The sequence below is a fragment of the Camponotus vicinus genome, unplaced genomic scaffold, assembly GCF_025532165.1.
Source record: "Camponotus vicinus isolate PSW18456_S1 unplaced genomic scaffold, iyCamVici1.0 SCAF_6, whole genome shotgun sequence".
NCBI classification, from domain to species: Eukaryota; Metazoa; Arthropoda; class Insecta; order Hymenoptera; family Formicidae; genus Camponotus; species Camponotus vicinus.
The window spans coordinates 13,153,227-13,167,392 of record NW_028141978.1 but is presented as its reverse complement, the minus strand read 5'-3'; the positions used below and the strand labels follow the sequence as shown (position 1 = coordinate 13,167,392).

The 14,166-nt window shown below is 27.1% G+C and overlaps 2 protein-coding genes across 2 annotated transcripts; both read left to right on the top strand.

The window, feature by feature from the left end:
- Positions 1-5,479: 5,479 nt before the first annotated feature.
- Positions 5,480-8,873, top strand: LOC145973890 (uncharacterized). Its single transcript, XM_083103532.1, has 9 exons — positions 5,480-5,623; positions 5,991-6,104; positions 6,268-6,385; positions 7,171-7,432; positions 7,572-7,688; positions 7,755-7,845; positions 8,324-8,451; positions 8,576-8,708; positions 8,823-8,873. The coding sequence occupies exons 1-9, from the start codon at positions 5,480-5,482 to the stop codon at positions 8,871-8,873; spliced, it is 1,158 nt and encodes a 385-aa protein (XP_082959658.1).
- A 1,367-nt stretch (positions 8,874-10,240) lies between these two features.
- LOC145973887 (uncharacterized) lies at positions 10,241-14,105 on the top strand. The gene is made up of 10 exons (XM_083103529.1): positions 10,241-10,384; positions 10,899-11,018; positions 11,162-11,279; positions 11,731-11,992; positions 12,130-12,243; positions 12,376-12,466; positions 13,272-13,408; positions 13,579-13,711; positions 13,863-13,950; positions 14,051-14,105. The coding sequence occupies exons 1-9, from the start codon at positions 10,241-10,243 to the stop codon at positions 13,911-13,913; spliced, it is 1,170 nt and encodes a 389-aa protein (XP_082959655.1). The 3' UTR covers positions 13,914-13,950; positions 14,051-14,105.
- The last annotated feature ends 61 nt before the right edge of the window (positions 14,106-14,166 follow it).

The window sequence follows — 14,166 nt, the reverse complement described above, 5'->3', positions numbered from 1 at the left end:
ACAAGAGGAGTATCAAGTAGTGCGATCACCAATTTTGACGAACTTTAAATATGTTATTAGAGCTTTAACGCGGCGTCTCCCGACTGCTCTTGTAAAATGTGGAATTAATAATAATAAATTATATGTGGAAAGAGTAAATTCAAATATGAATAAATTGAAATAATAATAATTATTACTTCCCTCATGTATAATTTTTTAAATGTAATATTTAATATTAATTTGAAGTTAATTATTAATTATTAGTACTTACAAATAGATATAAATGTTATTTCAAACTTTTTTAATCTTACATTTTTTATTATTAAATATTTGTTAAATTCTTGTTTTTTATTATTTACTTTTTTGTTTTTGATTTTATTTTATTCCTTTTTATTCACTTTTTCGTTCTGTCTTTATTTTTCTATTTAATTCTTTTAATTTATTTAATTTTTTATTTTTTATTTTAGATTTTTTGTTTATTTTTGTTTTTTTATCTTATACTTTTTGTTGGCAGCAGTCAGAAGTACTTTTTTTTCTAAAATACTTTCTTGTTTCATTCTTTTAAAAGAATGTAGAGTCAAAAATACAACGCGTTAATGCATTGTACGTATAAGAGTTTTAATGTATAATAAAATAAAATATGTATAAAATATAATAAAATATGTATAATATACAAGAGCTAATAATACCCGCTTTCAGCAGAACAATTACTTAATTTATCTTTTTTTATTTACTTTTTTATTTTGTTATTATTTTTATTTAACTTATTTCATTAAATTTATTTTTTATTTCAGATTTTTTGTTTATTTCTGTTTTTTATTTTATATTTATTTTATTTGTTTTTTATTATATTTATTATTACTTTTATTTGTTATTACTTATTTATTATTACTTTATTACACATTTACTTTTATTGCTTTTACAATTTTTTCCTCATGAGGTCCTTTCAGATTTTATTCTATAAGATTATGACTATTCTTGATATATTATTTATTAAATTCAATGATGGCCAGTTGATTGATTCAGTTAATTCCTGTTCTCCTGTCTTCAGTTGATTCCTCTTTTCCTGTCTTATAATAAGGCGCAATCATGCTGCCAGTATGCACATTGAGTGCGACGCAACCATGCTGCCAGTATGCACATTGAGTGCGGCGCAACCATGCAGCCAATATATCCCAGTTACCCAGTTAGCCAAGTCTGCTCGAACAGATTTCGCCAAGTGCTTGCTAAAAATTGTTGTCAGCAAAAAGGCTACAATTTTGCTACAAGAGTTGTTATTACCTGATTAAGCTGGCGGCAAAAACCGAGCAAAGCTTGCTGACAAAATCCGACAACAAATTGGCGGCAAAAAGCAAGCGAAGCTCGCACAAAATTTGACGTCAAGTTGGCGGCAAAACCCGAGCAAAATCTGTGCAGGAAAGTCTGATGACAAATTGTCAGCAAAAAGCAAGCAAAGCTTACTGCATGACTTGACGTAAAATTGGCAGCAAAAACCGAGCAAGATCTGCGCGCATAATTTGACGGCAGATTGGTGGCAGAAACCGAGCAGAACCTGCATAATCGGTATTTAGATGCCTTGATTCAATAGTTCTTTCGCTTTCCGCTACGCGATGCACGCTTTCTCGCAATCAAATTTCTGTTAGAAGTAGATATAAAGCCTGCTAGTGGCTATTAATAAAATATCAAAAGTATATTTCTATTGGTTTAATTTTTGATATCTCATACAAGCCTAATATGAGAATATTAAACTGATTAGAATCAACAGGATAAATGGAAAATTATCCTATTTGAAGCATAAAGCAAGAGTTTAATTATCATATAAATTATGTCTTCATTTGATAAATTAAATTTAATTATTTTCACAATTTACTTTATTATTAATTTAATTAAGTTGAAAGAGAATTTGCTACGTGAGATATAACTACGATATAACATTACATTTCATAGTTATTTATGAAAAGAAAATTATAATTTACCAATAAAACTTATTCTGTAATATTAAATTTTATTGCACTTTGGTCAAAAGCAGATCATGCTCGGTTTCTACCGTCAATATGCTGTCAGATTGCGCGCGCGCAGATTTTGCTCGGTTTCTGCCGACAATTTGACGTCAACATGTCAGCAAGCTATGCTCGGGTTTTGTCACCAATTTGCTGTCAGGTTATGTCAGCAAGGTTTGCTAGCAAAACACGAGCTTAATGCGGACACAGATGGCTATGGATTTGGTGTAGAATTTTGATTAAATTTGCTGCCAATTTGCACGCAATTTGTTAACATTTTGCTTACTGGGATATAATGATCAATTTAAATATATTCAAATATATAAATTTCTGCATATCCTTAACTATGACTCTCTACACAGAAGATTATTCTTTCTCACATTATTATTTATTATTTATGGCTATGTAGTCAATATATAAACTTCTACAGAATATATATATTTGTTATTAGAGCTTCGCAGCAACATGATATAATGTGAGAGAGAATTTATGGCTACGTAGTCAATATATAAACTTCTACAGAAATATATATTTATTATTAGAGCTCCGCAGCAACATAATATAATGTGAGAAAGTCACATAATTATGAATATATAGTATTTCTGTGTGTAATCATTCTCTAACAATATATATTCATATATAATAATAAATCACATGTTATTATGTTATATTATTTATTATTATGACTATGCTGCAAATAATAATTATTAATAATAGAAAGAGAGAAAAGCTTACCGGTTTAGGAACATTTTCTTCAGATATATCCATGTTTTCTTTGATAAATAACCAATTATTCACAATTTATTGACAATTTATCATCAATAATTTTATTATTTTGACATATAGGGTTATGTCGATTATTTCCCGCCACTACTTCGAGATGTCTTAACTCCAACTCAAGTTACTATGGCTACGGTCGGGAAGATGCTCTTGGATGCTTTGAAGCGTTTGATTAACCAATCAAGACAAGAGCAGTAAAAATTTCTTTAACTTGATTGGTAAATCAAACGCTTCAAAGCATCCAGAGCGTCTCCCCGACCGTAGCCTATATTTCCCTATACGGATGCTTAGAACGAATCTTATTGGTGAATCATTTTGCTTCTTAGATTCACTCGCAGCCAATGAGAGAACGAATAGACGGAATAATATTATTTTTCCGTTTTTTATTAATAGAATAAATAATGATAATTATATACTAGAAACCTTTTTTGGTTAAAAAGAAACTAATATGTAAAAGATGGTATCGAACTACGTTATAATTATCGAGAATACGTCTGGCAAACAATCCGAGCTCGGTGAAACGCATACTCCCTCCGTCTTTTTGCCAACCGTAGGTTGGCAGCAGTCGGGAGTAAAAATCGGTAAGAAGGAATACTGTTATAATAAAGAAATAATATTGTTCAATAATATATCATGTATTAAAAATATATAAACTTCCATTTTTAATATATAATTTAGAATTGAAGATTTTCTCATGCATAATAAATAAAGCAATAAAATTGTTTAATTTCAGATATCATTGTGCTATATACAACAAATTGGAATTGAATATAAAGTGAATATCAAGTAGAATAAAGTATAACAGATATTTAATTAGTATTTATATTACCTTCCGTTATAATATCTCTCATTACAATAAGTATAATATAATATTTTATAATATTTTATCGTGGCTTATAACTTTAATAAAATGTACAGACGAACACTCATTAAAATAATTTTTAATTCGAAACAAAATATATTAAAAAGAACTTTGACACGAACATATACACGTACACAAATTTATATTTTATATGAATTATTAACGAATGTATTCTCATGATAAGTCTTATTACCGTATTTATTGAATTGCCCTCGTATATTAATATTCGATTATTGTAGACCAAGTTATGTATATTTCAAAGTATTGAAATTATAAATAAAAAATTTTACTAATTAAATAAAGAAAATGGTAAGAACACTATAATATATATTTTATCATATATAGCATATCTTATAATCGATCTTTTATGTAACTTTTATATTTAAAATTTTAAAATTTTAATAATTAACATATATATTAGGTGTATAACTAAGTTCCCGCCGTTTTTTTACTTGAAAAATGCATTTATTTCAATAAGATAATGAATTAATATATTAATCAAAATATAATCCTTTGTTTTCTGACTTTTTCCCATCTTTTTTGCAAAAGTTGGATTCCGCGATGATAGAACGACTTGTTTTTTTAAGCAATTCATTGATCGATGCATTTTTGGACTTCTTCGTAATTGGAGAGGTGTGTGTCGGCGAGCACGTGTTGCATTGATAGGAAAAGGTGATAATCCGATGGGGCCAAGTCTGGAGAATAGGCAGGTGCGGGAGAACCTCGCATTCGAGCTCCAATAGTGTTTCTTTTACGATTCTTGCAACATGAGGTTGCGCGTTGTCATGCAAAAGAATCACTTTACGTCGATCACTGACCTTTTCCGCATCAATTCATCATTCAATCAGTATAATTGTTGTTGGTAGCGGTCAGCCGTGACTGTTTCAGAAATCAATCGATGAGCTTCAGCTGTAGTTTTATTTAAATCAAAGCAGTGAAGAAGTATATGTCGAAAAAACAACTTATCACATTTAATTTTAAATCGATTCAAAAAATATCTCTTTCACAAAAAATGAATCTTTGCGCACTCAATTTTATTGACAAATGCCTATAAACTTCATACACTTCATACACATAAACTTCACTACATTTGCAGCTGGAGCCATTTAATTATGAGCGGCAAGACTTAGTTATACACCTAATATATTGTAAAATAACATACATATTATAAAATTAGAAGTTTAAAAAAAAATAGAAACATCTGAAAAATGATATTGCCAATGACCACTTCACGAGATTGATATATTTAGCTTCTAGAATATCTTAATTCAAATATCAGAATTTTATCAATATTTTATAAATATCTTAATCGTGACAATTATTATCTTAGAATTAAAAGATTCCGTATGTACAGATCTATTATCAATTAGTTTTAAAAAATAACACGAGCTTTAATGGAGAGATCCAAAAAGTTCAAAGTTGTGCGATCCTCTCGAGGAGCAAACGTATGTTACAAATGCGCGCAATAAACTGAACGTACGAAATTCTGGTACAAAAAATACTGATGATTACGCGTGCGCGACTTTCGCGTAAATAATCTTCTCCACGAATATTTTTTTCCCCCTTTTGTTATGGGAAAAAGTCGTTCGCTCAATTCCCTCCCTTCAAATATCCTCCCTTATTGATCGCGTAATTAGAGACTATATGAAAAATACTATTAAGAAAAAGCGACTATACTGACCTCAAGGTAGTACCCTATGCCGTTGTCTTGTATTATACGAAATTAAATAATTTGTGCTAAAATTTACTAGAGGAGAAAAATAAATAATAGTTAATCGATCAATGGGAAAAAGAAGGGATAAACGTAATTCTCCGGAGTTACTTTATCAGTCATATACGTCTCGGTTCTCGCAAAGAAATGATCAACTTCGAGACTGAATATTTTAAACTGAATAAAATTCTTCTACTCGCTATTGGTTTGTGGCCTAGTAAACAATCGAACCTCACTCGACTTCAATTTATTTTCCTGTCTAGTATTTTGACGACAAACCTTATATTTCAGGTAAGTTCTAATAATAAATAATAATAATTTTATCACATGATAAATTATTGCAAAGCAATTTTTTTCTCATATTTATAAAATTTCAACATCACAATTTAAATTAGGATAAAGTTGTTATGTTTTATAATTATATTATAATTATATATAAATTATAACTTTTTGCTTACAGTTCGAATTCACTTCCTTAAATATTTTTATTATTAATAGAATTCTAATACAAATCATGTTATCAATTTTTTAAGATTTTATAATATAAAATACATCATGTATTTGTGACCGCATCTATGTGTTTGTATATATATGCGCGTATGAGATTTAGAAAAATAATTTTTTAATGTATACTCGTAAATAAATTTATTGTTTGCAGTGTATGATATTTATTTCACAAAGATGTACTCCGGATTTCATCATGAAAATTCTAGCTTCTGTATTTGTCTTTGCTCTCTTTGTGATAAAATACAACATGTTCTCTGTTAAAGCTGTAAGTTGATAACTTACAGAATTGGAGGCTTATGCATTTGGTAACTTTATAAGTTGATAATTTATTCCTTTGATCAACAATCTTATCGAATAAATTTTTACGCCGTTTTCTGGCGTTATTGTTTATATACAAGAACCGATATATAAAATAATTAAAACAATAGATGAAGGATCTATTGGAGCAACTACTGCATGTATATAATGAATTAAAAGATGAAAATGAAATTGCTATTATACACGAATATGGATATAATGGCAAACGTTTTACCATTGCACTTACAGGTAAGATAATCCTTTTGCATTTGCAAATATTTTACATTTTCTTCTTAACAAGAACTGTTAATATTTCATTTCGAAAAATCGGAAAATTGATTTCGAAATTCCAATAGATTTCCAAATTCCAACTTTTCGTCTACATGAATTATTGATTTTCCTTGGGATTACAGAAACTGTAAATCTTTCTTTCAGTTTTCTTCTTTTTACGTGCGCTTTTACACTAATTTATTTTACTTAACTTAATTTATTTTATTTTATTTTATCTTATTTTATAACCTTATTTTATAATCTTATTATTACCTCTTATCTTATAATTATTATTACAATAAATTTATAACTTTCTAATTTCTTTGCGCATGCAACTTTCTCTTACATACAAAATATCTTTCATTTCTACATCCTATTTTCCTTTTATATCTCTAAAAAATTTTCATTGTTGTTTATAAATCTTATTACATCTCCATTCTTCATCCTCACTCTTCCTCTTTCCATCATTCATTTTTTGTTTACCTCTCACCTTTTCATCTTTTACCAATCTCTATGTATATAATAATCAGCAATAAGTGGCTTTCAAATTTAAAATAACATATGACCAAAGATTACATAAAAGAATAATAATATGCATGGATATATTTTAGATAATTATATATATATGTATTTATATTCAATTATATATGGATTTTTTTCTCGAATATACATATGCATCTAAATGTAAGATATTGTATAAATCAGTTTAGAAAATTTATATGGCAGAAATTTAAATAACAATTCTATTTTTAACACTTTCTTAGTATTCGCTGCTATCGGCACAATGGCTTTTATCGTTGCGTCATTTTGGTCGGATATTTTAAACATTATTTTACCGACGAACACATCAAGAACACATCACTTGCTTATCAAGACGGAGTATTTGATTGATCAAGAAAAATATTTTTATTTGATACTACTACACGCCATTGTATCATTTTGCATCGGAGGAATTGCTTCATTAGCGATAGGAACAATGTTGTTTACGTATCTGCAACATGTTTGTGGAATGTTTAAAATTGCCAGGTATTGGCATATATGCAAAAATGGCCGTAAAAATTCGGATAATTTGTTACTTTCACACAAAGTAATTTAAATTTAGTCGAAAATAATATTCTGTTTTATAAATGTTTGTGTATAATTACAACAGAAACATTATTTATAGTTATCGTATCGAACGTGCAATGAGCATCGACATGTTACAAAATATTAATCTTAGGAAACACATTTTAATATTCAAGGATTTAATTTGTGCTGTGGATATTCATCGACGAGCAATGAAGTTTGTATAAATTTGATAATATACGTGCGTTATATAGGCATATTATAATAAATTTTCATTTTGAAGATTATCGAAGCACTTGCAATATAGTTGTGAAAAAATGATGTGCTGTTTAATACTATTTGGAGTAATCTCGGTGAGCCTTAATCTGTTTCGAGTAAGTTTTTCATTTTATTGTTAAATGTACTATTTGAACGAGCTCTCTCTCTCTCTCTCTCTCTCTCTCTCTCTCTCTCTCTCTCTCCCCCCTCTCTCTCTCTCTCGATACATAAAATGTACAAAATGGTTATTTTACTATATTATATGATTTTACTAATATTTAATTCAATATTCGTCATTAAGTAAGAATCGACGAAAAAACAAACAGGAAAAAGACAACATTTTCTTCAATTATTTTTGATACTGAACAACTCCAGTCTATTACTTTTCTTTATTATGTTAATAACACACACTTCTGCATCTTTTTCCACAAATTTTTCGAAATTATAACGTGGTACAACACAAAACCATATGCGTAGTTAGCGTTAATAACATTAAAAATTAAAAACTTTTCTGTCTTTTATTTATAAAAATTAATTTTTAATCTATGTTATCAGTGTGAAACGTCAAATTAATTGTTCAGATTAATTTTTCAGATTGCTTCATCTAAAGAGGAGCTTATATTGCCTTTCCTATATACAATTCTCGCTATCATGTACATGTTTTTAGCCAATTATATTGGTCAACTTATAACGAATCACAATCATCACGTATTAGTTACTGCGTAAGAAATGTACTTATCTACTCTGCACAACACGCATAATGCTAAATTTACTAATAAAAACCCATTTCGCGATGCATTCGAGAGATTTTATCGAGAGCCTTGTCACTTGTAATTCATTTTCTAGGTATAATGTTCAATGGTATATAGCTCCATTGCATATACAGAAAATAATATTATTTCTGTTACAAAGAGACTCGAAAAGCTTTACTTTGAGCGTCGGTAGACTGTTTGTTGCATCTATAGAGTGTTTTGCTACGGTATGAGAAAGAAGATATAGTAAAATATATTTAAAGTTTACATATATGATAAAAATGATAAATACATTAAATAGTAAATGGTTATAAAAATGTTATATGTATATTTGATTCTAGCTAGTGAAGACCTCAGTATCTTATTTTACAGTCATATATTCTACACGATGACGAAATTATAATGATGTAAATAAAATCGGTAAGAAGGAATAAAATTCTAATGAGAAAATAATATTGTTCATTTATCATTGATTAAAAAGACATAAATTCTATTTTTGATATGCAGTTTAGAACTGGAGGTTTTCTCATGCAAAGCAAATAAAGCAATAAAATCATTTAATTTTAAATATCATTGCGTTATGTACAACGAATTGGAATTGAATATAACGTGTATCCAAGTAGAATAAAGTGTAATAGATATTTAATTAGTTTATATTATTTTCATTTATGTTATCTCATTGAAATAAGTATAATATAATATTTTATAATATTTCATCGTGTCTTATTTCTTTAACAAAATGTACAGACGAACTCATTAAAATAATTTTTAATTCGAAACAAAATATATTAAAAAGAACTTTGACATGTAGACGTACTCAAATTTACTTTATGTGAATTATTAATGGATGTACTCTCATGATAAGTCTTCTTATCACATTTATTTAATTGCCGTTGTATATTAATACTCGATTACTGTGAATCAAGTTGCGTATATTTCAAGATATGGAAATTATATAAACAAAAAATTTTATCAAGAAATAAGATAATAATTTAAATAAAGAAAATGTTAAGAACTCTATTATATATAGTATATCTTATTATCGATATTTTATATAATTTGTATATTTAAAATTTTTAAATTTTAATAATTAATATATATGTTGTAAAACTAGAAAGTTTAAAAAATGCAAGAGTATATCTGAGAAATGATATTGTCAATGACTTCTTCATGAGATTGATCTATTTAGCTTCTAGAATATCTTAATCAGAATCTTATCAATATCTTAATTGCGCCAATTATTAACTTAGAATTAATAAATTCCGTATACAGATCTATTATCAATTAATTTTAAAAAATAACACGAGCGCTTTAATAGAGAGATCCGGAAAGCTCAAAATTGAACATTCCTCTCCAAAAGCAAGCGTACGTTATGAATGCGCAATACAAACTGAAACATATGAAATTGTGGTCTATAAAAAAATGGCGATTACGCGTGCGCGACTTTCGCATAAATAATCATCTCATCGAATATATTTTATTCTTTTCTTATGGGAAAAAGACATTTGCTTAATTTTCTTCCTTATCAAATCGATTGCACAATTAGAGTTTTTACTTCGAGAAATACTGTTAAGAAAATGCGAATATTCTAATTTAAGGGTAAGTATCTTATGCCGCCTTATATTATATGAAATTATGTAATTTGTGCTAAAATTTATACCAGAGGGGAAAAGTAAATAACAGGATCGATGGAAAAAGGAAGGGGTAAGAGTAATTCTTGTCGGCACTTCGTCACATACATCTCAGGCTTCGCAAAGAAATGAATAACATCAAAGCTGAGTACTTTAGTCTGAATAAAATTCTTCTGCTTGCTATTGGCCTGTGGCCTTATCAACAATCAAACTTCACCCGTTTTCAATTTATTCTTCTATCTAATATTCTAACGACAAACGTTATATTTCAGGTGAGTTTTGTACAGTGCAAATTATAATAATATTTTTCTTTATATGAAAAATTATTGCTAAATAATCTTTTTCTATAAAACTTAAAAACTCAATTTAGATTAACATGAAATTATTATGTCTAGTATATTATATTATAATTTTACATATATATTTATATACATATATATATATGTATATATATGTATATATATATATATATATATATATATATATATATATATATATATATGCGTATATGTATATATAGATATATATTTGAGAAAAAATTAAAACGTACACACATAAACAATTAATATTAAAACATGCATGTGTATATATAATTATGTATACAAGTACATTCTAATTCTAAATATTTCCATTATAAATGGAATTCTGTCACAATAGTAATAACTTCTTGAAATAAGAGCAATCGTATATTTGTATATCCATATGCATGTGTATAAGTATATGTATGCGCACATGACATTAACAATTTTTTTAATGCAAATTTGTAAGCAAAACTACTATTTGCAGTGTACAATATTTCTGTCGCAAAAATGTACTCCGGATCTCATCACCAAAGTTTTAGCTTCCGTATTTTTCTTTACCGTCTTTATAATAAAGTACAACATGTTCTATATTAATATTAGAACTGTAAGTTAATAACTTACAGCATTGAAATGTTTTATACAGTTGATAACTTTATAATTACTGAACAAAGTTGGTGAATATATTTTTCCGCAATGTTTTTTGACATTATATATTGTACAAAAAATAATATAAAATTGCTAAAATAGGTAAAGAATTTATTAGAACAACTATTGTATGTATGTAATGAATTAAAAGACGAAAATGAAATTGCTATTATAAACGAATATAGATATAATGGCAAATGTTATACAATGGCACTTACAGGTAAGAACTTTTTTTTTAAATTTATATGTGCGGTTACACTTTTTTCTTAATACGCAAAAAATGATCAAGATTTCACTTTTGAAAGATTTCAACAAATTACCATAGTTTCTCTGTGCACATAATAATCTAAGGCACATGTTTTTAAATCTTGGAAATAATAGAAAAATTAACAATTAAATGCAAAATAAAAATCGATCACAGATTGATTAACTGAAAATATTAAAGTTTCAATTATTGTTACTATTGTACTCATGTATGTTATATTTATGTACATGAGTATGACATAATATATAAGTCAATTTAAAAAACTTATATATATATATATATATATATATATATATAAAATAGAATTATTATTTAATTTTTTCTCACACACATATATATATATATATATATATATATATGTGTGAGAAAAAATTAAATAATAATTCTATTTTTCTCTAATTTTTAGTACTTGCCGTTATCAGCACAATGGCTTTTATCACTACGTCATTTTGGTCGAATATTTTAAACATTATTTTGTCGACAAACGCATCAAGATCACATCACTTGTTGATTATGACAGAATATTTTATTGATCAAGAGAAATATTTTTATTTTATTCTGTTTCATAATATTGCATCATTTTGCATCGGGCTAATTGCAATGTTAGCGACAGGAACAATGCTTATTATGTATTTTCAACACACTAGTGGAATGTTTAAAATTGCCAGGTATAAACATTAATATGCTATAATAATTCATATAATTTGTTATTTTCAATATTTAAACAAAATTAACTGTTAGACTTAACAGAATAAATGCTTTTATTTGGTAAATTTTCATAAATTTATTAAAATATTATTTATAGTTACCGTATCGAACGTGCAATGAACGTTGATATGTTACAAAATATTAATCAAAAAAACATTTTGATATATAAGGATTTAATTTGCGCTGTGGATATTCATCGACAAGCTATGAGGTTGATACATTTATATATATAAATGTGTGCGTGCGCACGCGTGCGCATGTGTGTGTATGTGTAGAGAGAGAGAGAGAGAGAGAGAGAGAGAGAGAGAGAGAGAGAGACAGTAACAAATTATTATTTTTAAAGATTGTCCCAACACTTCCTCTCCAGTTTTGAAGCAATGATGTTTTGTCTAATAGTAGTTTTTGTAATCTCGGTGAGCCTTAATTTGTTTCGAGTAAGTTTTTCATTTCTCAAAATCTATTTTTTAAGCAAGTGCTCTTTAACTTTCATATGAAAATATACGGCAGTATATTTATATTAAGTGGCTTCATTATTACGTGACAAAATATTTATTAAGTACGGTCAAAATCGTCTATTTCATTGATAATATAATTTTCAAACTGAGGATCTACCAAATGTTTTTCAAGGTTTATTCAAATTTGAAAATTTCAAATTCAACTAGTAGAATCAATGCAGAAGATTTTAAAACTTAAAAAATCCTATTTTTTATCTTATTCATTTGAATTTATTGGTTTTCTGAGATTTATTTTTAATGATCTAAAGAAAATCCTCAAATTTGAATAAAAATGTCCAAAATTATTTGACACACACACAAACACATACGTATATTTTCAAATTCAAACTTACAAATTTTTCCATAATAAATCATATATTTAATCATAAATATCATATTATTATAATCAACATACATAATTTCTTTCAAAGGTTGAAAGTCTTAACAATATACTCAATTTTAACTGCAACAAAATTTTTCCAATACAACACATAAAGTAAAACAGTAAGATACATAAAATTAAAAATAGATACCGAAAAATAAAAATAAATAAAACATTTTTTTCCTGATCTAACAATAAATGTTTCACAATTATGAAATGATACAACAATTTAAGAAAAGCACTTAGCATTAAAAACATTAAGAATTAATTATCCTCTTCCTTACATTTAAATAAAATCTTTTTTTGTGAAATTATATGGATAAATAACATAAAACATCAATAAATTCGTCTTAGATTTTTCAGGTTGCATCATCTACAGAGAACGTAAAGGAATTGATAACCCCCATTCTATCTGCAATTGTCTCTATCTTGTACATGTTCCTAGCCAACTATGTCGGACAAACTATAACGAATCACAATCAACAAGTATTTATTACCGCGTAAGAAGTGTGTCTGCAAAACAGCATGCATGAAGACTCAATCCGTTACATTAAATGTAGAAATCAATATATGTGCATATCAAGCACATGATGCTGAAGTTTACTAATAAAGAACCATTTCGCGGTATATTTCAGATATTTTATCATCGATTTTACAATTCATTTTCTAGGTATAATGTCCGATGGTACGTAGCTCCCTTGTACATACAAAGATTGATCCTATTTTTGTTGCAAAGAAATTCTCGAAACTTTACTTTGAACGTCGGTGGACTGTTTGTTGCGTCTATAGAATGTTTCGCTACGGTATGAGAGAGAAGATATAATAAAATATATCCAATATAATATTTAAAATATATTTATAAATATATCTAAATATATCTAAATATAGCAAAATATATCTAATATATTTAATGTATATGATAATCATAAATATATAAGATATTTTTCATTTTAGCTAGTGAAGACTTCAGTATCGTATTTTACCGTTATACATTCTACACGGTAACGAGATTGTAATAGTTTTAGAATTAAATAAAAACATGGTAAGAAAGAGTATAGTTATAAGCAATAAGAAGTAATATTATTTTCGTATATAATTGTTATATATTAGAAAAATAAAAAAAATTTACTTATAACGTATAGGTTAGAGTTGGAGGCTTTCCAATGTATAAAAACATGGTTGAACAAACTTTATTTCAAGATATTCATTGTGCGTTATATACAACGAATTGAAATTGAATATATATAACGTGTAAATC